The following is a 23,684-nucleotide window of genomic DNA, read 5'->3' as shown; positions in this document are numbered from 1 at the left end:
AACCGTCCCGCGGGTAGGACACCGATCTGTAAAGATCCTTATTATATGTGTTTGAATGGTGTGGACATACCCCAACAACAGAATGGTGTGGGAGTATACCGGTCATTAGAAATGTTCATGCAAGTTGGCCACTGATTGGCCAGCTCAGCGAGCCAACATGACATCATGTTCTATGAGGAAATAGCAAGCAATTATGAAACGGTCTATTTGAGGTAGTTTTTTTCTCCAGTTTATGCTTTGGCCACAAATACGATTATAGGACGAGTTCATAGCCAAATAACTCGAGGTAACAGAAAAAAGTAACTTATAAAAGTAACTGTCTGGTGAAAATCTCACTTTTATTTTGCAGTTATAAAAAAATACCCATAACCATTAAAATTATTTCCTATTAAGCCATTTATACAGATTTCCCAAATTACTGTTGTTAGTTAGAAAATAACAATGTAAGGGTATCATTTGAGATAGAAGTTTAAAAAGTTAAGGTCAAGTTTGTCTCGCATAAGACGGTGCAACGGCCGTCTACACTGATGGCTCCTGGCAACTGCGTGTCGCGTTAGAATGGCGCCATCTATGGAAAACAATGAACTAACAAAAAAAGATTCTTAGCCTTCCAAAAGAGGACAAATCATAGCAACAACCAAAGATAACAGCAACAACGTGTTTGCCCAGATAAGCACCCCATTCCTATAGAAACCTTTGGTAGTGCCGGCATACATACTACATATGTATGGCTCAGACTAAAGTGTGCTTCCTTTGGTTTTCACGTTGTCATGGAAATAGCCTGGGTTGGTGATGTTGCCCGCTGGGTCGTAGAACGCCACGGCGATAAACGTGCCCCGCCCACTGGTCGCCAAACCCACGCCTACTTGCTTTGCGGACTTCCAGACCATTTGAGTGAAATTACCTAGGACAAGAATACCACCAATCAACTGATTTTATTTTTCAAACAAACACCAAATGCAGAAAAAAATACATTTTCGGCCAGCATGTCTCACTCCTAACAATTTCTTATGGACTTTAATTGTGTTTCATGTCGTAGGTGTTATTGATTATGGTAAATTCACTGCCAGGGAGCACTGTTGTTTTCCTGATTTTGAGTTTGATTAAATAATAGCACAAAATACTTTCTATATTGTACATTGACTGTTGTGGATGAGGTTATATATCAATAGCATTGTGTTGTTATGAGGTGTCAGGGCACTGGACACCTTACCTGCTCCACTCTGAAAACCAGGGGATGAGAAGTTATACTTCTCAATCTCCTTGTACCAAGACTCGGCCACATCTGATCCTATAATTCATATGCAAGAGAAGGACAATATATAAATGATTGCACATTTTTGGGAACTTTGCAAGCATTGTGCAGAGCCTTTTCCTGCGACCCCATACAACAACAAACCAAAGTTTTGGGCAATTGACAGAGACTTTGGATTGTCGACTACTATGTGAACATCCTATCCAGTATCGGAGTTAGTTCATGATACTCATACTTCATATTGGAATTAGGCCCTTGACTTTCTTTTTACCCATTGGCCCTTATAAGTTGTATGTCAGTGCAGTGCAGGTATGTGCCTCACCAGTAGGGGTCGCTGTGCTGGAGCCAGAGCAGTAGAATATGTTCTCCCCGTGGCCTTTGCCGCTGTTCATCAGTGTGTTGATGCTCACCAAGTGAGCCGCCCAATCCTGGGCCTCCCTAGTGAGGGCAGGGCTTAGCACCAGAGGTAATGCCCCGTGCTGGCTCCGGTATTGGTTCAGAGACTTCAGAAGAGCCCGGCCGAACTGGCCAAGCTCATTGGCTATACGGGACATGGAGAGTTACACGGTATATTAAGTCTTTATTAATCCTTAAAAAGGTATGAGTGACACTTTGTCACCCCCACTCATAGTGCCTTCACAACAATATCACAACAATGTTGTAAACCTGTCATAAAGCATCATAACAAGGTTCACATTACACACTCTGTGATGCTGCTCACCTGACAGTGAGGTCACGGCCAACGCCTGCATTCTCGAAGTGACGACCTCCACTGGCTTAGCGGTAACTTTCCACCCTTTTGGCATCACATTCTGAGCGTGGTAACCAGGGTTGCTGATGTTGCCAGCCGGTTTAAAGTGTGCCACCACGACGAGCATCCCCGTGCCACCGTTTGCCATGCCTACGCCCACCTCCTTGGAGCTACGCCACACCAGTTGTGTGAACTGCCCTGAAACAGATGAACAAAGAAAAAAAGAGGGAGAGGAAATGATAGAAAGGGAGCGATGATTGACAATGGGGCACAATTATCACCAAATTATTTTGGATTATCAATACGTTTAACATTGAGGAAAATATCAATGCAAGGCAGACTTTAAACATGACATGCTGTGGTCAGAGATGACTGTTTAAAGCAAGGTGTAATTTTTAGAGCTATTTTTTTAGACCCCTTTGGCGTAGCACATTACATTACTGTATACTCCCGAGTGGCTCCCGAGTAGCGCAGCGGTCTAAGGCACTGCATCTCAGTGCAAGAGGCGTCACTACAGTCCCTGTTTCGATTCCAGGCTGTATCACATCCGACCATGATTGGGAGTCCCATAGGGCGGCGCACAATTGGCCCAGCGTCGTCCGGGTTTGGCCGGTGTAGGCCGTCATTGTAAATAAGAATTTGTTCTTAACTGACTTGCCTAGTTAAATAAAGGTTACATTTATTTTTTAATAAAAAATACTTGTCTTCTACTTTTAATGCTGATAGGTTTACCTGTTTTGTCCTGATGTCCTGGTTTGGAGAAGTCATAGTTCTCCTCTTGTTTGTGCCAGGCGTCCACCACCTCTTGACCTTATCGGAGAAAGAAAGAAGTCATACATTAGATGAAAAATGTGCACACCCTGAGGGATCCCCTGGGAATGTACTTATTGAGAAAGAAGTGGATGTTCAGCCGGCATATCCAAAGGTTAGGCATATCCAAAGGTTAGGCATATCCAAAGGTTAGGCATATCCAAAGGTTAGGCATATCCAAAGGTTAGGCATAGGGTTCGAAATAGGTTAGGGTTAGGATTAAGGTTAGGCTTGGGGGGATGGGGTTGGTGAGGTTAGCGTCAACGTTAAGGTTATGGTAAGGGTTAAGGTTAGGCATAGGGTTAGCGATCCCCATCCGGAACCATTCAAAATATGCCCGCCGTATATACTGCCTATTGAGAAATCCCTGTCCCTGCAGACCATCCAGTCCTCCTGGTTCTCCCTACCCGTAGCAGTGATGCCCGCTGACCCCGTCTTGGCCCAGATATTTTCACCATGGGAGGAGGATGAGTTCTTCAGCACCCGCTCTCCCAGTAGAGTTTCTGCCCATGCCTGCGCCCCCTGACTCAGGGCTGGGTCCAGTGTGAGGGCTGGGGCTCCGTGTGCCATTCGCTGGTTGTTACACGCCCGTAGGAAGTCTCTGTGGAACTGGCCCAAGTCTTAGAGCAAGCAGACAGACAGACAGATGGATGGACGTTAAGTTGAAATACTTGTTCCAACTCCTAACGACCGAGACACTTGCGAGTATTTGAAAGGATTGTATGGCTGTAAGATTTATGGCCAAAATTCAGAGGGCAAAATTAGGCCTACTACCTATCCAATATTATGTTTTCTTTACATAATGGGAGACATTTACTGAAAATTAATTTAAAACATCTCACCAGTGCCGTTTGCCTGAGGAGGAGCCTTATATGCAGGTGAAGAGGATCTGGCAATTTTAGACTGGAGTACACTCAGGCCCCCTCCTTCTCCGACTGTAAGAAAGAAAATATATTTGTCAGTTGAGAGATTGAGGTATCCGATGCTGTGTCATACAATGGGTTCATTCAGAAATACCTAGTTTATCTTTAGTAGTAGCTTATTTGCCGAGAGACAATCGTAACTGGGCTGTTGTATGGGATTTAAATATAATTGTCTTTTCCAATTTTTGTTCACCAATCATTCTAACCAATCAATGATGTGTTACCTGTGGGGAAACATTTGGGGGCGCTAGAGGTGGAGCTACCCAGTGGTAGGACATTCTTCTCAAAGTAGCCCGCGTTGCACATGTTGCCAGCTGGGTGGTACTGGCCCACTACAAAGATCGTTTGCCCATCTGTGGCCAGACCCACACCTACCTCGCTGCAGTCCTTCCAAACCACCTGGGTGAAGTGACCTGGAAACAACAGCAGGGGGCACTGTTAGTATAGAAGTCAGTATATGTATACGCTCAGTATGTCGAGGATGGAGAGCAACAGGTACTGTAGGAGGCCTATTTGGACACTGTCAGTGATTGGAAATAGAGTCAGATGTGGTCTATGAAATGAATCCAAATAAACAGGTGATTCATTGGCAAGGTTAAACTCCAGAAATAACTTTTTTTTTTATTGTGGTGGCAGTACACACCTGTTTTACCCTAGAGTCTGCCGATTGTGTATCTCACCTGTACCCGAGCTGAAGCCAGGCTTATTGAAGTGGTAATCTTTGATTTCACTGTACCAACTGTCCACTGCATCCTTCCCTTTTAAAATACAATCAGAAAAAGATAAAAAGCGGAACCAATTTGTTATCAAATGAGCATTCAGAAAAATTATCCGCTCAAAATCAGTCTGCATATGCTAGTTAATAAATGGAGAGGATAAGTTGTGTACACAAAATATCCACTGTAGGCTCTATTCAATACTGTACTTTCCACTAGTTGAGCTCTGCTGCATATTATGTTACGCAGAGCGGAGCAGGTGAACCCAAGTGCAGACTCAGACGAGGAGACAGGATAAGGTAACTAAGGTATTTATTGAAAAGCGGGGGGAGATGGGGTACAGGGCAGGGAAGCAGGACTGACAAGACGAGGGACTGGAGGCAGGGACCAGAGTCAGAGTGGACGGAACTGTAGCGGAGTGAAAAGCAGTGTCAGGCTAAGGAAAACCATGCACAACAGGATAACAAGCGCTATGGAGGAACAAACATCTTGAACCGCAGACTGACTGAGCAGAGGCTACAAACTGGCAGTGTGGAAATGGCAGGGCTGAGTATTTGTAGAGGCCTTGATTATGGAACAGGTTGCAGCTGGTGGGGATCTGCTCTGCCTCCAGCACACCTGTCTCCACTCACAAAACCACATACACACAGAGAGAGCGAGAGAGGGAGAGAGCACTAGGGGAGTGGCGGCAGGTTAGGGAGACAGGATGAGAAGTAGAGGGCATGGCAGGAGCAGATGTAACATATTCAATGTATTGCACAATAAAGAATTTATTAGATATTTTTTCTTTTTTTCCCTTTTTTTTCTTCTGACATATGCTCACCAACAGGTTTTTTGGGGGTTGAGCTGTATGCGTAGTAAAGGTTTTCTCCGTGATTGGTGGAGCTGTGCTTCAGGCTTTTGATTGACAGAAGATGGTCTGCCCATTTCTGGGCAGAGTTACACAGGTCTCTGCTCAGCACTAGGGGCGGGGCACCATGCTTCCTGCGATAGTCATTATGAGCATCCACAAACTCCCTCTCAAAACCACAGTCTGGAAGACACACACACACACACGAACACACACACACACACACACACACACACACACACACACACACACACACACACACACACACACACACACACACACACACACACACACACACACACACACACACACACACACACAAAAGTTAACCGGTATTACAGATTGTGGTGTCCAATTACTATAACTAAGCAGTAAAACAATTTTTTAAACATCCCTCACAGCTACAGTTAGACTGAAATCCTTTGATATTTTCCCTGAAAATCATTAATCTTTAAACTTCTTTACAGTTCAAAGGAAAATATTCTTCCTTCAAGGTACAACCATATTGAAGTTATGTTTGATTGAGGTTAGCTAACAGAATAACAAGACTAGTTAATGATGTAGCTAGTAAATAGGGTTGTCTATGAAAAGCAAAAAAAAGGAGGGACAAAAATAAATCCTTTGGCATAGAGAACAATAATGTCTGATGTAGTGGAATAATAGTGGAAAAATATTTACTCACCTGTCATTGTTTTGTTCTTCCGCTGAACTGCAACAGAAACAAGAGTCAACATTAGTGATTATCGTGCCAGATTATCTGTTGGAATGTATCATGTAGTAGTTTTTTTGAAGACTTGACACCACCTTTAAAAACTACAGTAATTGTTGTGTTTACTCGTGTTTCATACCATGCATTTCTTCCTGTATCTTTTGGTCTCACTATTGAGTGTGTGTGACAACATAAGTGATCATTCGAAACACTTACTTGATACATCAGACATTTGCAAATGGACATTTATGGGGAAATCATACATTTTACCAAAAAATGTACATTCATTATTGGTATCCTTGAGTAGGGGAAATGTAAATATTCAAAATATGTGATAACTCTTCACTAAAAGGAAATACTGAACAGTCCATATCGATATACAGCACCAGTCGAAACTTTGGACACACCTATTAATTCCAGGGATTTTCTACATGTAAAATTATAGTAAAGACATCAGAACTATGAAATAACACATATGGAATCATGTAGTAACCAAAAAGGTGTAAAACAAATCAAAACATATTTTAGATTTTAGATTCTTCAAAGTAGCCACCCTTTGCCTTGATGACAGCTTTGCACACTCTTGGCATTCTCTCAACCAGCTTCATGACGTAGTCACTTGGAATGCATTTCAATTAACAGGTGTTCCTTGTTAATTTGTGGAATTTCTTTCCTTCTTAATGCATTTGAGCCAATCAGTTGTGTTGTGACAAGGTAGGGGTGGTATACAGAAGATAGCCCTATTTGGTAAAAGACCAAGTCCATATTATGGCAAGAACAGCTCAAATAAACAAAGAGAAATGACAGTCCATCATTACTTTAGGACATGAAGGTCAGTCAAATCGGAAAATTTCATGAACTTTTAGAGTTCTTCAAGTCCAGTCGCAAAACCATCAAGCACTGTGATAAAACTGGCTCTCATGAGGACCGCCACAGGAAAGGAAGACCTAGAGTTACCTCTGCTGCAGAGGATAAGTTCATTAGAGTTACCAGCCTCAGAAATTGCAGCCCAAATAAATGCTTCACAGAGTTCAAGTAACAGACACATCTCAACAGCAACTGTTCAGAGGAGACTGCGTGAATCAGGGCTTCATGGTCAAATTGCTGCAAAGAAACCACTACTAAAGGACACCAATAATAAGAAGAGACTTGCTTGGTCCAAGAAACACGAGCAATGGACATTAGACCGGTGGAAATCTGTCCTTTGGTCTGATAAGTCCAAATGTGAGATTTTTGGTTCCAACTGCCGTGTCTTTGTGAGACACAGAGTAGGTGAACGGATGATCTCCGCATGTGTAATTCCCACTGTGAAGCATGGAGGAGGAGGTGTGATGGTGTGGGGGTGCTTTGCTGGTGACACTGTCTGTGATTTATTTAGAATTCAAGGCACACTTAACCAGCATGGTAACCACACTATTTTGCAGCGATACGCAATACCATCTGGTTTGTGCTTAGTGGAACTATCATTTGTTTTTCAACAGGACAATGACCCAACACACCTCCAGGCTGTGTAAGGGCTATTTGACCAAGAAGGAGCGTGATGGAGTGCTGCATCAGATGACCTGGCCTTTACAATCACCCGACCTCAACCCAATTGAGATAGTTTGGGATGAGTTGGAATGCAGAGTGAAGGAAAAACAACCAACAAGTGCTCAGCATATGGGGGAACTCCTTCAAGACAGTTGGAAAAGCATTCCCGGTGAAGCTGGTTGAGAGAATGCCAAGAGTGTGCAAAGCTGTCATAAAGGCAAAAGGTGGCTGTTTTTTGAAGAATCTAAAATCTAAAATATATTTTGATTTGTGTAACCCTTTTTTGGTTACTACATGATTCCATTTGTGTTATTTCATAGTTTTGATGTCCTCACTATTAGTCTGTAATGTAGAAAATAGTAAAAATAAAGAAAAACCCTTGACTGAGTAGGTGTGTCCAAACGTTTGACTGGTACTGTATATCGTAATTGATATATGGTGCTTGATTTTGGACCATATTCCAGACCTACACTAATTGATTTTTGTTATTTGTGTGACAGCCTGAGATCCCTCCGAAGTCTCTTGCTTATTGCTAGAGTGAGTCACCACTTAGCCCACCACCCTCTAGACAACCATCGGCATTCACTCACCCATATTCACCCATATTCACCCATATTCACACACACACACACACACACACACACACACACACACACACACACACACACACACACACACACACACACACACACACACACACACACACACACACACACACACACACACACACACACACACACACACACACCACCCTATACAGTAACCTTCCCTATAGTTCTGTTGAGCATTAGACTGCTTCCCCCTCAGCATCTGCCTGTCCACACGTCACTTATCATAGTCAAAAGATTAATGCTCCTCTTCCTGTTACCCTCCTCTTAACCCTCCATGTCTCAATTAGAGTGCCTCTAGACCAGCTGATCAAATCAATTGTTGGAGAATTGCCAGAGAAATTGGATTACCCCAGTGTTGTGGGTCTGAATGAATGGTACGAGTATTTTCTCCACTAACATGCTCTATAGTCTGGCATCACTACAGTCCCTATCTGTTTTTAGAGCTTAGGGGGCAAAGTATGATTTTTTTTAAATAAAGATATTCTAACTATCATTATTATCTACACTCTTAGAAGTAAAGGTGCCTGGAAGAACCTTTTGGGTTGCCACACTGGCAGAACCTTTTCAGTTGAAAAATGTTCCTTGAGGAACCCCACTGAAAGGGTCTTCAAGGAACCCCTGTGTAAAAGTTCAAACGGGAATCTTTTTGTGATGGGAGGGGTTCAATTTTGAACCTTTTTTAAATAATATATTGTAGAGGTGGCAGATTGGAGATGTGGCTTTTTGGAGGCATGGCTTTCAGATAGTTATTTTTGGCCACCCGTAAATGTCATTCCTGTTCATCATGTTAAGTTTGTACACTGCAAATTATAATGTTCCCTGAATATTTATGCATATTACATATTCTAATATAATATGAATCATATTAACATTGCTGATTACATACAGTAATAAAATGGTAACTATTCCAACTTTGGGATTTGCATAGGCTTTTGAGGAACATATACACTGTTAGTGTTCAACCTTAACATGTGACGACAATACAACAGAACAGACGAATAAGAACTACATTTACTCAAAAAGATCTAGCTTAAAGCCATGCCCCTACTAAGCCACGCCTCCACTCCAGGGATCCGACAGGAACCCACTGCTACATTGAACCAATAAAGATTCCTCCAAGAATCCCTCAAATAACCGAAGGTGCAAATATGAACCATTGACTAGCAATGGTTCCTTGAGGATCTCCAGGGTTCCTCAAGTCACCACTAATTCTAAGAGTGTCCCTGGATTGTCATTACTGTATTTTCATTAGTAGTAGTGGTAGTGGTAGTAGTAGTAGTAGTAGTAGAAGTAGTAGAAGTAGTAGTAGTGGTAGTGGTTGTAGTAGTGGTAGAAGTAGTGGTGGTGGTAGTAGTAGTGGTAGTGGTAGTGGAAGTGGTAATAGCAGTAGTGGTAGTAGTAGTAGTAGTAGTAGTGGTAGTAGTGGTAGTGGTTGTAGTAGTGGTGGTAGAAGTAGTGGTAGTGGTAGAAGTAGTAGTAGTAGTAGTGGTGGTAGTGGTTGTAGTAGTGGTAGAAGTAGTGGTGGTAGTAGTGGTAGTGGTAGTGGTTTTAGTAGTAGAAGTGGTGGTAGAAGTAGTAGTAGTAGTAGTAGTAGTGGTAGTGGTTGTAGTAGTGGTAGAAGTAGTGGTGGTAGTAGTAGTAGTAGTGGTAGTGGTAGTGGTTGTGGTAGTGGTAGTGGTTGTAGTAGTGGTGGTAGAAGTAGTGGTAGTGGTTGTAGTAGTAGTGGTGGTAGTAGTAGTAGTAGTCATGGTCATGGTAGTAGTAGTAGTGGTAGTGGTAGCGGTAGCAGCAGTGGCAGTAGTCACGGTCGTGGGGGTGGTAGTAGTAGTAGTAGTAGTGGTAGTGGTAGAAGTGGTGGTAGTAGTAGTAGTAGTAGTAGTAGCAGTAGTAGTAGTGGTAGTAGTAATAGCAGTAGTGGTAGAAGTAGTGGTGGTAGTAGTAGTAGTAGTACTAGTAGTAGGTGTAGTGGCAGTGGTTGTGGTAGAAGTAGTAGTGGTAGTATTGGTAGTAGTAGTAGTAGTGATAGTAGTAGTAGTGGTAGAAGTAGTATTGGTGGTAGTGGTAGTAGTAGCAGTAGTAGTAGTGGTAGTAGTAATAGCAGTAGTGGTAGAAGTAGTGGTGGTAGTAGTAGTAGTAGTACTAGTAGTAGGTGTAGTGGTAGTGGTTGTGGTAGAAGTAGTGGTGGTAGTATTGGTAGTGGTGGTAGTGGTAGTAGTAGTAGTAGTAGTCATGGTCAAGAAGTAGTAGTAGTAGTGGTAGTGGTAGCAGCAGTGGCAGTAATAGTAGTAATAGTATCTGATTTCACAAACCAACTTCTTTACTTCCATTGGAAATGGAAAAGCTTCAACACAATGTCCAATAGCCAAATATGAAAGTAACCTAACACCATTATGCTTGCCATGCGGAATCGAAGAACAAAATAAATATTGTCTCAAGTTCACCCTGACAAGGTAGCAACGTATTACAAACACATTTCAAAGAACAGCATGTGTATTTCAGTGGAAAAGATCATGGTGGACCAACAGGTGTCCAGGTCAGACGGTGTCATGTGGAAGAGGCAGTCAAATAAAGCTATGTTACCTGCTTTTTAATATGTGAACTTTACACAATTGTCTTTCATCTTGCAGAGTACAGGCTTTGACCACTAGAGAGCTTCACACACCCAATATTTCGTTTTTGTTTTCATTAGAGGTAGTCACTGTTTTTGCCTAACATAATAATAATTTGTTTACAAAAATATTGAAGATAAAAACTTAATGACATAAGCAGTTTTAGGTTGTGCAATACCAACTGCTAATATGTGTTTGTCACTGGTATCCCTGTACTATTGTATAATTACTATATTGTGTATTGGTAAAATATATTCTCAAGCCCTGGCGGCAAAATACACTCTTACTGCATGATTACATGATTGCATGTTTAATTGAATTGATTTTCCAATTTTTGCTATGTATGTACTGTAATTGACTAAATGTATTCATATTTCATTTAACGTTATTATTTACATATTTTTATTTAGATTTATATATCACTCACAGTAAATCTAAGACATGCAGTCAGTCTAAAATACATTTCCAGCTAGTATAATAGCCTCATGCAGTGCTAGAGGCGTCACTACAGACCCTGGTTTGATCCCGGGCTGTATCACAACCGGCCGTGATCCGGAGTCCCATAGGGCGGCTCACAATTGGCCCAGCGTCGTCCGGGTTAGGGGAGGGTTAGGCTGGGGCAGGTCATCATTGTAAATAAGAATTTGTTCTTAACTGATTGCCTAGTTAAATAAAAAATAAAAATGCGTACCTTATTAAGATTCCCAGTGATGCACCACTTCCTCCTCTGTCTCTCTCTCTCTTTTTCTCTCTTGTTGTTTCACTGATCTCTCCCCCTCTCTCTGTTTATTGCTGTGTGTGGTGATAGCGCAGTTCTATATGTACAGCAGGACAACCCATCCTCCATTCCATTGAAGGAGAGATTTCATATAAGAGGTGTCGGCATTTACCAAGAAATTAATACGAAAGAACACACACACACACAGCCATGCTAGATGCATGCACGCACATAATTGAATTGCTTATCTATTTAAACTGTATAACATCCCAAGAAGAAATCTGCCTTCATTCTCCTTCATACAAGCTCTAACCTGCAGCATCAGTTCTATGCTGTTTCTTGTCTGTGTTGTGACTCTTACAATAGGAATTCCATCTCACTGACGATTATGTTGATAATGTTCTAGCTTTGTGATGGAAAACTTACTATAAACTGTCATTGTAGGAATCTGGAAAAGCAACACTTTACCATGTATAGCTGCATAGCTGAATATTTATAATGTAATCTTAACTAGTTATTGGTCATTTTCATTTTGGTGTGATTGACAGAAAAAAAACTGATAACTGATTGCATTTATATAGCACTTTTCCAGATGCTCAAAGTGCTGTAGGGGGAAACTCACCTCTTCCACCACCAATGTGTAGCACCCTAAGGTGATGCACGGCTGCAATTTGTTCCAGAACGCTCACAGCACTTAAGCTATCAGGTGGAGAGGTGAGGAGAGATATATTCCAATTGGGAATCAGGGGGATGATTAGTTGGCCATGATGGAAATGGGTCCGGTTTGGGAATATAGCGAGGACACCAGGGTTAACACCCCTACTCTTGCGATAAGTGCAATGTTTTTTTTTATGACCACAGAGAGTCAGTACACTCGTTTATCATCCCATTCGAAAGGCGGGTGAAACAAAACACAACACAACAACACAACCACACCGACAAACAAACACTACCACAGAAACAAACAGTACAACCATACAGTGAACAACAGTTAAGAAACGAAAGTAGTAGTCATGGTAGTAGTAGTAGTGCTAGTGGTAGCGGTAGCAGCAGTGGCAGTAGTCACGGTCGTGGGGGTGGTAGTAGTAGTAGTAGTAGTGGTAGTGGTAGTGGTGGTGGTGGTAGTAGTAGTGATAGTGGTAGTAGTCCGCTGGTTGTTACACGCCTGTAGGAAGTCTCTGTGGAACTGGCCCAGGTCTTAGAGCAAGCAGACAGACAGGCAGATGGATGGACGTTAAGTTGAAATACTTGTTCCAACTCCTAACGACCGAGACACTTGCGAGTATTTGAAAGGATTGTATGGCTGTAAGATTTATGGCCAAAATTCAGAGGGCAAAATTAGGCCTACTACCTATCCAATATTATGTTTTCTTTACATAATGGGAGACATTTACTGAAAATGAATTTAAAACATCTCACCAGTGCCGTTTGCCTGAGGAGGAGCCTTATATGCAGGTGAAGAGGATCTGGCAATTTTAGACTGGAGTACACTCAGGCCCCCTCCTTCTCCGACTGTAAGAAAGAAAATATATTTGTCAGTTGAGAGATTGAGGTGTCCGATGCTGTGTCATAAAATGGGTTCATTCAGAAATACCTAGTTTATCTTTAGTAGTAGCTTATTTGCCGAGAGACAATCGTAACTGGGCTGTTGTATGGGATTTAAATATAATTGTCTTTTCCAATTTTTGTTCACCAATCATTGCAACCAATCAATGATGTGTTACCTGTGGGGAAACATTTGGGGGCGCTAGAGGTGGAGCTACCCAGTGGTAGGACATTCTTCTCAAAGTAGCCCGCGTTGCACATGTTGCCAGCTGGGTGGTACTGGCCCACTACAAAGATCGTTTGCCCATCTGTGGCCAGGCCCACACCTACCTCGCTGCAGTCCTTCCAAACCACCTGGGTGAAGTGACCTGGAAACAACAGCAGGGGGCACTGTTAGTATAGAAGTTAGTATATGTATACGCTCAGTATGTCGAGGATGGAGAGCAACAGGTACTGTAGGAGGCCTATTTGGACACTGTCAGTGATTGGAAATAGAGTCAGATGTGGTCTATGAAATGAATCCAAATAAACAGGTGATTCATTGGCAAGGTTAAACTCCAGAAGTAACTTTTTTTTTTATTGTGGTGGCAGTACACACCTGTTTTACCCTAGAGTCTGCCGATTGTGTATCTCACCTGTACCGGAGCTGAAGCCAGGCTTATTGAAGTGGTAATCTTTGATTTCACTGTACCAACTGTCCACTGCATCCTTCCCTTTTAAAATACAATCAGAAAAAGATAAAAAGCGGAACCAATTTGTTATCAAATGAGCATTCAGAAAAATTATCCGCTCAAAATCAGTCTGCATATGCTAGTTAATAAATGGAGAGGATAAGTTGTGTACACAAAATATCCACTGTAGGCTCTATTCAATACTGTACTTTCCACTAGTTGAGCTCTGCTGCATATTATGTTACGCAGAGCGTAACCCAAGTGCAACTCAGACGAGGAGACAGGATAAGGTAACTAAGGTATTTATTGAAAAGCGGGGGGAGATGGGGTACAGGGCAGGGAAGCAGGACTGACAAGACGAGGGACTGGAGGCAGGGACCAGAGTCAGAGTGGACGGAACTGTAGCGGAGTGAAAAGCAGCGTCAGGCTAAGGAAAACCATGCACAACAGGATAACAAGCGCTATGCAGGAACACACATCTTGAACCGCAGACTGACTGAGCAGAGGCTACAAACTGGCAGTGTGGAAATGGCAGGGCTGAGTATTTGTAGAGGCCTTGATTATGGAACAGGTTGCAGCTGGTGGGGATCTGCTCTGCCTCCAGCACACCTGTCTCCACTCACAAAACCACATACACACAGAGAGAGCGAGAGAGGGAGAGAGCACTAGGGGAGTGGCGGCAGGTTAGGGAGACAGGATGAGAAGTAGAGGGCATGGCAGGAGCAGATGTAACATATTCAATGTATTGCACAATAAAGAATTTATTAGATATTTTTTCTTTTTTTCCCTTTTTTTTCTTCTGACATATGCTCACCAACAGGTGTTTTGGGGGTTGAGCTGTATGCGTAGTAAAGGTTTTCTCCGTGATTGGTGGAGCTGTGCTTCAGGCTTTTGATTGACAGAAGATGGTCTGCCCATTTTTGGGCAGAGTTACACAGGTCTCTGCTCAGCGCTAGGGGCGGGGCACCATGCTTCCTGCGATAGACATTATGAGCATCCACAAACTCCCTCTCAAAACCACAGTCTGGAAGACACACACACACACACACACACACACACACACACACACACACACACACACACACACACACAAAAGTTAACCGGTATTACAGATTGTGGTGTCCAATTACTATAACTAAGCAGTAAAACAATTTTTTAAACATCCCTCACAGCTACAGTTAGACTGAAATCCTTTGATATTTTCCCTGAAAATCATTAATCTTTAAACTTCTTTACAGTTCAAAGGAAAATATTCTTCCTTCAAGGTACAACCATATTGAAGTTATGTTTGATTGAGGTTAGCTAACAGAATAACAAGACTAGTTAATGATGTAGCTAGTAAATAGGGTTGTCTATGAAAAGCAAAAAAAAGGAGGGACAAAAATAAATCCTTTGGCATAGAGAACAATAATGTCTGATGTAGTGGAATAATAGTGGAAAAATATTTACTCACCTGTCATTGTTTTGTTCTTCCGCTGAACTGCAACAGAAACAAGAGTCAACATTAGTGATTATCGTGCCAGATTATCTGTTGGAATGTATCATGTAGTAGTTTTTTTGAAGACTTGACACCACCTTTAAAAACTACAGTAATTGTTGTGTTTACTCGTGTTTCATACCATGCATTTCTTCCTGTATCTTTTGGTCTCACTATTGAGTGTGTGTGACAACATAAGTGATCATTCGAAACACTTACTTGATACATCAGACATTTGCAAATGGACATTTATGGGGAAAAATTTACATTATTGGTATCCTTGAGTAGGGGAAAAGTAAATATTCAAAATATGTGATAACTCTTCACTAAAAGGAAATACTGAACAGTCCATATCGATATACAGCCCCAGTCGAAACTTTGGACACACCTATTAATTCCAGGGATTTTCTACATTGTAAAATAATGGTAAAGACATCAGAACTATGAAATAACACATATGGAATCATGTAGTAACCAAAAAGGTGTAAAACAAATCAAAATATATTTTAGATTTTAGATTCTTCAAAGTAGCCACCCTTTGCCTTGATGACAGCTTTGCACACTCTTGGCATTCTCTCAACCAGCTTCATGAGGTAGTCACTTGGAATGCATTTCAATTAACAGGTGTTCCTTGTTAATTTGTGGAATTTCTTTCCTTCTTAATGCATTTGAGCCAATCAGTTGTGTTGTGACAAGGTAGGGGTGTTATACAAAAGATAGCCCTATTTGGTAAAAGACCAAGTCCATATTATGGCAAGAACAGCTCAAATTAACAAAGAGAAATGACAGTCCATCATTACTTTAGGACATGAAGGTCAGTCAAATCGGAAAATTTCATGAACTTTTAGAGTTCTTCAAGTCCAGTCGCAAAACCATCAAGCACTGTGATAAAAATGGCTCTCATGAGGACCGCCACAGGAAAGGAAGACCTAGAGTTACCTCTGCTGCAGAGGATAAGTTCATTAGAGTTACCAGCCTCAGAAATTGCAGCCCAAATAAATGCTTCACAGAGTTCAAGTAACAGACACATCTCAACAGCAACTGTTCAGAGGAGACTGCGTGAATCAGGGCTTCATGGTCGAATTGCTGCAAAGAAACCACTACTAAAGGACACCAATAATAAGAAGAGACTTGCTTGGGCCAAGAAACACGAGCAATGGACATTAGACCGGTGGAAATCTGTCCTTTGGTCTGATAAGTCCAAATGTGAGATTTTTGGTTCCAACTGCCGTGTCTTTGTGAGACACAGAGTAGGTGAACGGATGATCTCCGCATGTGTAATTCCCACTGTGAAGCATGGAGGAGGAGGTGTGATGGTGTGGGGGTGCTTTGCTGGTGACACTGTCTGTGATTTATTTAGAATTCAAGGCACACTTAAACAGCATGGCAACCACACTATTTTGCAGCGATACGCAATACCATCTGGTTTGTGCTTAGTGGAACTATCATTTGTTTTTCAACAGGACAATGACCCAACACACCTCCAGGCTGTGTAAGGGCTATTTGACCAAGAAGGAGCGTGATGGAGTGCTGCATCAGATGACCTGGCCTTTACAATCACCCGACCTCAACCCAATTGAGATAGTTTGGGATGAGTTGGAATGCAGAGTGAAGGAAAAACAGCCAACAAGTGCTCAGCATATGGGGGAACTCCTTCAAGACAGTTGGAAAAGCATTCCCGGTGAAGCTGGTTGAGAGAATGCCAAGAGTGTGCAAAGCTGTCATAAAGGCAAAAGGTGGCTGTTTTTTGAAGAATCTAAAATCTAAAATATATTTTGATTTGTGTAACCCTTTTTTGGTTCTACATGATTCCATTTGTGTTATTTCATAGTTTTGATGTCCTCACTATTAGTCTGTAATGTAGAAAATAGTAAAAAATAAAGAAAAACCCTTGACTGAGTAGGTGTGTCCAAACGTTTGACTGGTACTGTATATCTTAATTGATATATGGTGCTTGATTTTGGACCATATTCCAGACCTACACTAATTGATTTTTGTTATTTGTGTGACAGCCTGAGATCCCTCCAAAGTCTCTTGCTTATTGCTAGAGTGAGTCACCACTTAGCCCACCACCCTCTAGACAACCATCGGCATTCACTCACCCATATTCACACACACACACACACACACACACACACACACACACACACACACACACACACACACACACACACACACACACACACACACACACACACACACACACACACACACACACACACACACACACACACACACCACCCTATACAGTAACCTTCCCTATAGTTCTGTTGAGCATTAGACTGCTTCCCCCTCAGCATCTGCCTGTCCACACGTCACTTATCATAGTCAAAAGATTAATGCTCCTCTTCCTGTTACCCTCCTCTTAACCCTCCATGTCTCAATTAGAGTGCCTCTAGACCAGCTGATCAATTCAATTGTTGGAGAATTGCCAGAGAAATTGGATTACCCCAGTGTTGTGGGTCTGAATGAATGGTACGAGTATTTTCTCCACTGACATGCTCTATAGTCTGGCATCACTACAGTCCCTATCTGTTTTTAGAGCTTAGGGGGCAAAGTATGATTTTTTTTAAATAAAGATATTCTAACTATCATTATTATCTACACTCTTAGAAGTAAAGGTGCCTGGAAGAACCTTTTGGGTTGCCACACTGGCAGAACCTTTTCAGTTGAAAAATGTTCCTTGAGGAACCCCACTGAAAGGGAACCCCTGTGTAAAAGTTCAAACGGGAATCTTTTTGTGATGGGAGGGGTTCAATTTTGAACATTTTTTTAATAATATATTGTAGAGGTGGCAGATTGGAGATGTGGCTTTTTGGAGGCATGGCTTTCAGATAGTTATTTTTGGCCACCCGTAAATGTCATTCCTGTTCATCATGTTAAGTTTGTACACTGCAAATTATAATGTTCCCTGAATATTTTTTGCATATTACATATTCTAATATAATATGAATCATATTAACATTGCTGATTACATACAGTAATAAAATGGTAACTATTCCAACTTTGGGATTTGCATAGGCTCTTGAGGAACATATACACTGTTAGTGTTCAACCTTAACATGTGACGACAATACAACAGAACAGACGAATAAGACCTACATTTACTCAAAAAGATCTAGCTTAAAGCCATGCCCCTACTAAGCCACGCCTCCACTCCAGGGTTCCGACAGGAACCCACTGCTACATTGAACCAATAAAGATTCCTCCAAGAATCCCTCAAATAACCGAAGGTGCAAATATGAACCATTGACTAGCAATGGTTCCTTGAGGATCTCCAGGGTTCCTCAAGTCACCACTAATTCTAAGTGTCCCTGGATTGTTATTACTGTATTTTCATTAGTAGTAGGGGTAGTGGTAGTAGTAGTAGTAGTAGTAGTAGTAGTAGTGGTAGTGGTTGTAGTAGTGGTGGTAGAAGTAGTGGTAGTGGTAGAAGTAGTGGTAGTGGTAGAAGTAGTAGTAGTAGTAGTGGTGGTAGTGGTTGTAGTAGTGGTAGAAGTAGTGGTGGTAGTAGTGGTAGTGGTTGTAGTAGTGGTGGTAGAAGTAGTGGTAGTAGTAGTGGTAGTGGTTGTAGTAGTGGTCGTGGTAGTGGAAGTGGAAGTGGTGGTAGAAGTAGTGGTAGTGGTAGTAGTAGTAGTGGTGGTAGTGGTTGTAGTAGTGGTAGAAGTAGTGGTGGTAGTAGTAGTAGTGGTAGTGGTAGTGGTTGTAGTAGTGGTGGTAGAAGTAGTGGTAGTGGTAGAAGTAGTAGTAGTAGTAGTGGTAGTGGTTGTAGTAGTGGTAGAAGTAGTGGTGGTAGTAGTAGTAGTAGTGGTAGTGGTAGTGGTTGTAGTAGTGGTGGTAGAAGTAGTGGTAGTGGTTGTAGTAGTAGTGGTAGTGGTAGTAGTGGTAGTGGTTGTAGTAGTGGTGGTAGAAGTAGTGGTAGTGGTAGAAGTAGTAGTAGTAGTAGTAGTGGTGGTAGTGGTTGTAGTAGTGGTAGAAGTAGTGGTGGTAGTAGGGGTAGTGGTAGTGGTTGTAGTAGTGGTGGTAGAAGTAGTGGTAGTGGTAGAAGTAGTCGTAGTGGTAGTGGTTGTAGTAGTGGTAGAAGTAGTGGTGGTAGTAGTGGTAGTGGTAGTGGTTGTAGTAGTGGTGGTAGAAGTAGTGGTAGTGGTTGTAGTAGTAGTGGTGGTAGTAGTAGTAGTCATGGTAGTGGTAGTAGTAGTAGTAGTAGTGGTAGTGGTAGTGGTAGCGGTAGCAGCAGTGGCAGTAGTCACGGTCGTGGGGGTGGTAGTAGTGGTAGTGGTAGAAGTGGTGGTAGTAGTAGTAGTAGTAGTAGTAGTAGTAGTGATAGTAGTAGTAGTGGTAGAAGTAGTATTGGTGGTAGTGGTAGTAGTAGCAGTAGTAGTAGTGGTAGTAGTAATAGCAGTAGTGGTAGAAGTAGTGGTGGTAGTAGTAGTAGTAGTACTAGTAGTAGGTGTAGTGGTAGTGGTTGTGGTAGAAGTAGTAGTGGTAGTATTGGTAGTAGTAGTAGTAGTGATAGTAGTAGTAGTGGTAGAAGTAGTATTGGTGGTAGTGGTAGTAGTAGCAGTAGTAGTAGTGGTAGTAGTAATAGCAGTAGTGGTAGAAGTAGTGGTGGTAGTAGTAGTAGTAGTACTAGTAGTAGGTGTAGTGGTAGTGGTTGTGGTAGAAGTAGTAGTGGTAGTATTGGTAGTGGTGGTAGTGGTAGTAGTAGTAGTAGTAGTAGTAGTAGTCATGGTCAAGAAGTAGTAGTAGTAGTGGTAGTGGTAGCAGCAGTGGCAGTAATAGTATCTGATTTCACAAACCAACTTCTTTACTTCCATTGGAAATGGAAAAGCTTCAACACAATGTCCAATAGCCAAAGATGAAAGTAACCTAACACCATTATGCTTGCCATGCGGAATCGAAGAACAAAATAAATATTGTCTCAAGTTCATCCTGATAAGGTAGCAACGTATTACAAACACATTTCAAAGAACAGCATGTGTATTTCAGTGGAAAAGATCATGGTGGACCAACAGGTGTCCAGGTCAGACGGTGTCATGTGGAAGAGGCAGTCAAATAAAGCTATGTTACCTGCTTTTTAATATGTGAACTTTACACAATTGTCTTTCATCTTGCAGAGTACAGGCTTTGACCACTAGAGAGCTTCACACACCCAATATTTCGTTTTTGTTTTCATTAGAGGTAGTCACTGTTTTTGCCTAACATAATAATAATTTGTTTACAAAAATATTGAAGATAAAAACTTAATGACATAAGCAGTTTTAGGTTGTGCAATACCAACTGCTAATATGTGTTTGTCACTGGTATCTCTGTACTATTGTATAATTACTATATTGTGTATTGGTAAAATATATTCTCAAGCCCTGGTGGCAAAATACACTCTTACTGCATGATTACATGATTGCATGTTTAATTGAATTGATTTTCCAATTTTTGCTATGTATGTACTGTAATTGACTAAATGTATTCATATTTCATTTAACATTATTATTTACATATTTTTATTTAGATTTATATATCACTCACAGTAAATCTAAGACATGCAGTCAGTCTAAAATACATTTCCAGCTAGTATAATAGCCTCATGCAGTGCTAGAGGCGTCACTACAGACCCTGGTTTGATCCCGGGCTGTATCACAACCGGCCGTGATCCGGAGTCCCATAGGGCGGCTCACAATTGGCCCAGCGTCGTCCGGGTTAGGGGAGGGTTAGGCTGGGGCAGGTCATCATTGTAAATAAGAATTTGTTCTTAACTGATTGCCTAGTTAAATAAAAATGCGTACCTTATTAAGATTCCCAGTGATGCACCACTTCCTCCTCTGTCTCTCTCTCTCTTTTTCTCTCTTGTTGTTTCACTGATCTCTCCCCCTCTCTCTGTTTATTGCTGTGTGTGGTGATAGCGCAGTTCTATATGTACAGCAGGACAACCCATCCTCCATTCCATTGAAGGAGAGATTTCATATAAGAGGTGTCGGCATTTACCAAGAAATTAATACGAAAGAACACACACACACACACACACACACACACACACACACACACACACACACACACACACACACACACACACAGCCATGCTAGATGCATGCACGCACATAATTGAATTGCTTATCTATTTAAACTGTATAACATCCCAAGAAGAAATCTGCCTTCATTCTCCTTCATACAAGCTCTAACCTGCAGCATCAGTTCTATGCTGTTTCTTGTCTGTGTTGTGACTCTTACAATAGGAATTCCATCTCACTGACGATTATGTTGATAATGTTCTAGCTTTGTGATGGAAAACTTACTATAAACTGTCATTGTAGGAATCTGGAAAAGCAACACATTACCATGTATAGCTGCATAGCTGAATATTTATAATGTAATCTTAACTAGTTATTGGTCATTTTCATTTTGGTGTGATTGACAGAAAAAAAACTGATAACTGATTGCATTTATATAGCACTTTTCCAGATGCTCAAAGTGCTGTAGGGGGAAACTCACCTCTTCCACCACCAATGTGTAGCACCCTAAGGTGATGCACGGCTGCAATTTGTTCCAGAACGCTCACAGCACTTAAGCTATCAGGTGGAGAGGTGAGGAGAGATATATTCCAATTGGGAATCAGGGGGATGATTAGTTGGCCATGATGGAAATGGGTCCGGTTTGGGAATATAGCGAGGACACCAGGGTTAACACTCCTACTCTTGCGATAAGTGCAATGTTTTTTTTTAATGACCACAGAGAGTCAGTACACTCGTTTAACATCCCATTCGAAAGGCGGGTGAAACAAAACACAACACAACAACACAACCACACCGACAAACAAACACTACCACAGAAACAAACAGTCTAACCATACAGTGAACAACAGTTAAGAAACGAAACCATGCCCTATTATTTGTGCCAGAACGGAGAGGTGAGGAGTGATACAGTATATTCCAGGGTAAAGTGCTTGGAATTGACACCAATCTCTTCAATGTGGTCAACCAAGTATGGGGAAATGTGTGCAAGGTATTATGTTTAAGGAAGTGCTTTGTGAGCGGGCACACCAAGAACACTTTACATTCATCAAAATACTAACATATAAAACCAAAAACCAATGGAAATTATAGTACGCATTTAAAATACATGCCCAAAGTCATTTCAAACCATGTCACTGGTCTGTCCATACTGCTTACAAGGTAAGTAGACAAATAAGAAACTTTGTCATTTGGGTGAATGTGCAATGGTATGTAACTGTGTTTGGGTTTGTTTTGTGTGTTCCATGTTGTACATTTCTATTAAAAAAAAAAGAAAAAAAAAAAAAAAAGGTTTCACTACCATCGATCTATACAGGATCTAACACCTTCCTGACAGGAAACAGGAAATGAGTGACTCAAATTTGTAATAGCGCATCTCTTTATGCAGACTGAAGATTATATTTGACTTTTGTTATCTGGTACACTCAAGGCTTACTATCTAGGTTAACATGGGTGCATAACAGTGGCATAAAGTCTTTGGTGAATTTCACATTGAAATGTCAAGCTTATATATACCACATTTACCATCTCTGACTCACTGAGATGTTAACTCATCGACCCAGAGTGAAACTCAGACTGTTGTGAATATGGATATCAGTTTTGATATCACACTGTGTTTGTCAGTGTGTGTATAAATGCTGATGTAGAAGTAATTCATATCTGCAAGGTGTGTTGGAGACCTCTCACCTGCAAATCGGAGGGCCATGTTGACACTGCAGCCTCAGCTTGGTCCTTTTGGGTGGGAGTAAAGTGTAGTGAAGTATATTCAGATTTCTTTTGCAACCTACATCTAGAGAGTACACTCATCTGACACACAGGAAGGAAGCTGTGTCACCACTTGGGAACGTTCCTCTATTGTTCGTAGCAACACACCGCAAAATGTAAACAAGAAAACAACACACACATTAGTCAATGATACTTCTGATTCTGTTGTGACAGAGTGGCCTATTGAGATGTGATGTTGTCGGGCGAATTCAATCTAAACCGCTAACCAGGTTTACAGAACAATTTTTTTTTTTTTAAATCCTGTCCAAACATCCTTTTATTGAGTTCATGATTTTCTTTAATGTTCGTTCTTGCAGAAAAAGGGAATTGTTTATAATGAAAATCTGGTTACCAGTTTTGGTCATGGAATTTAATAAATGGGAGAGAGTGCCGACCTAACCAATGCAAAATCCAGTAAAAATGTCCATTGAAATGGCGGAATGACACAAAAATCTAATCTTTGTAGTTTACAGTAACACTTTATTAAGTACAGTACTGGTACCTATGCCATTAATGACAGCAGAAGGAAGGGGTCTTTTTACAAATACAATGCAGATTTACAATTTAAAAAATTATCCACTGTAGAGTTAATACTGTATGCCAAGCCACCCTGTATGCAATCTGTATGCAATCTGTATACCTATCTTCTTTAAGGTTGCTGCCCCTATCATCGCCAAGCCTGTCTCTCCTTTCTGGGGAGGTTCCCATTGCTTGGAAGGCAGCCACGGTTCGTCCTTTAT

The 23,684-nt window shown here is 41.4% G+C and overlaps 1 protein-coding gene across 2 annotated transcripts; it reads right to left on the bottom strand.

Moving 5' to 3' along the window:
* Window positions 1-319: 319 nt before the first annotated feature.
* glipr2 (GLI pathogenesis-related 2) lies at window positions 320-22,975 on the bottom strand. 2 transcript variants are annotated; one of them, XM_038970658.1, is made up of 17 exons: window positions 22,867-22,975; window positions 15,152-15,178; window positions 14,513-14,722; window positions 13,663-13,740; window positions 13,207-13,395; window positions 12,902-12,994; window positions 5,988-6,014; window positions 5,279-5,488; window positions 4,420-4,497; window positions 3,964-4,152; window positions 3,659-3,751; window positions 3,224-3,436; window positions 2,739-2,816; window positions 1,977-2,204; window positions 1,578-1,796; window positions 1,214-1,291; window positions 320-904 (listed from the first exon to the last, which is right to left on the bottom strand). In XM_038970658.1, exons 1-17 carry the CDS (start codon window positions 22,883-22,885, stop codon window positions 738-740), a joined length of 2,196 nt encoding a protein of 731 aa, XP_038826586.1. In that variant the 5' UTR covers window positions 22,886-22,975; the 3' UTR covers window positions 320-737. The 2 variants fall into 2 exon arrangements, with proteins under 2 accessions (XP_038826586.1, XP_038826587.1); XM_038970659.1 differs by lacking the exon at window positions 22,867-22,975 and adding an exon at window positions 20,959-21,043.
* Window positions 22,976-23,684: the final 709 nt, after the last annotated feature.

The sequence above is a fragment of the Salvelinus namaycush genome, chromosome 31, assembly GCF_016432855.1.
Source record: "Salvelinus namaycush isolate Seneca chromosome 31, SaNama_1.0, whole genome shotgun sequence".
Lineage (NCBI taxonomy): Eukaryota > Metazoa > Chordata > Actinopteri > Salmoniformes > Salmonidae > Salvelinus > Salvelinus namaycush.
This window is presented reverse-complemented; position numbering and strand designations above follow the sequence as displayed.

What these genes read in the sequence shown, in the direction of transcription:
- glipr2 (XM_038970658.1), bottom strand. An exon ending in AACCCCCAAAAAACCTGTTG is followed by an intron (nt 4,498 to 5,278) that starts GTGAGCATATGT and finishes GTATTTTAAAAG; the next exon opens with GGAAGGATGCAGTGGACAGT. An exon ending in AGCGGGCATCACTGCTACGG is followed by an intron (nt 2,817 to 3,223) that starts GTAGGGAGAACC and finishes TTCTCCGATAAG; the next exon opens with GTCAAGAGGTGGTGGACGCC.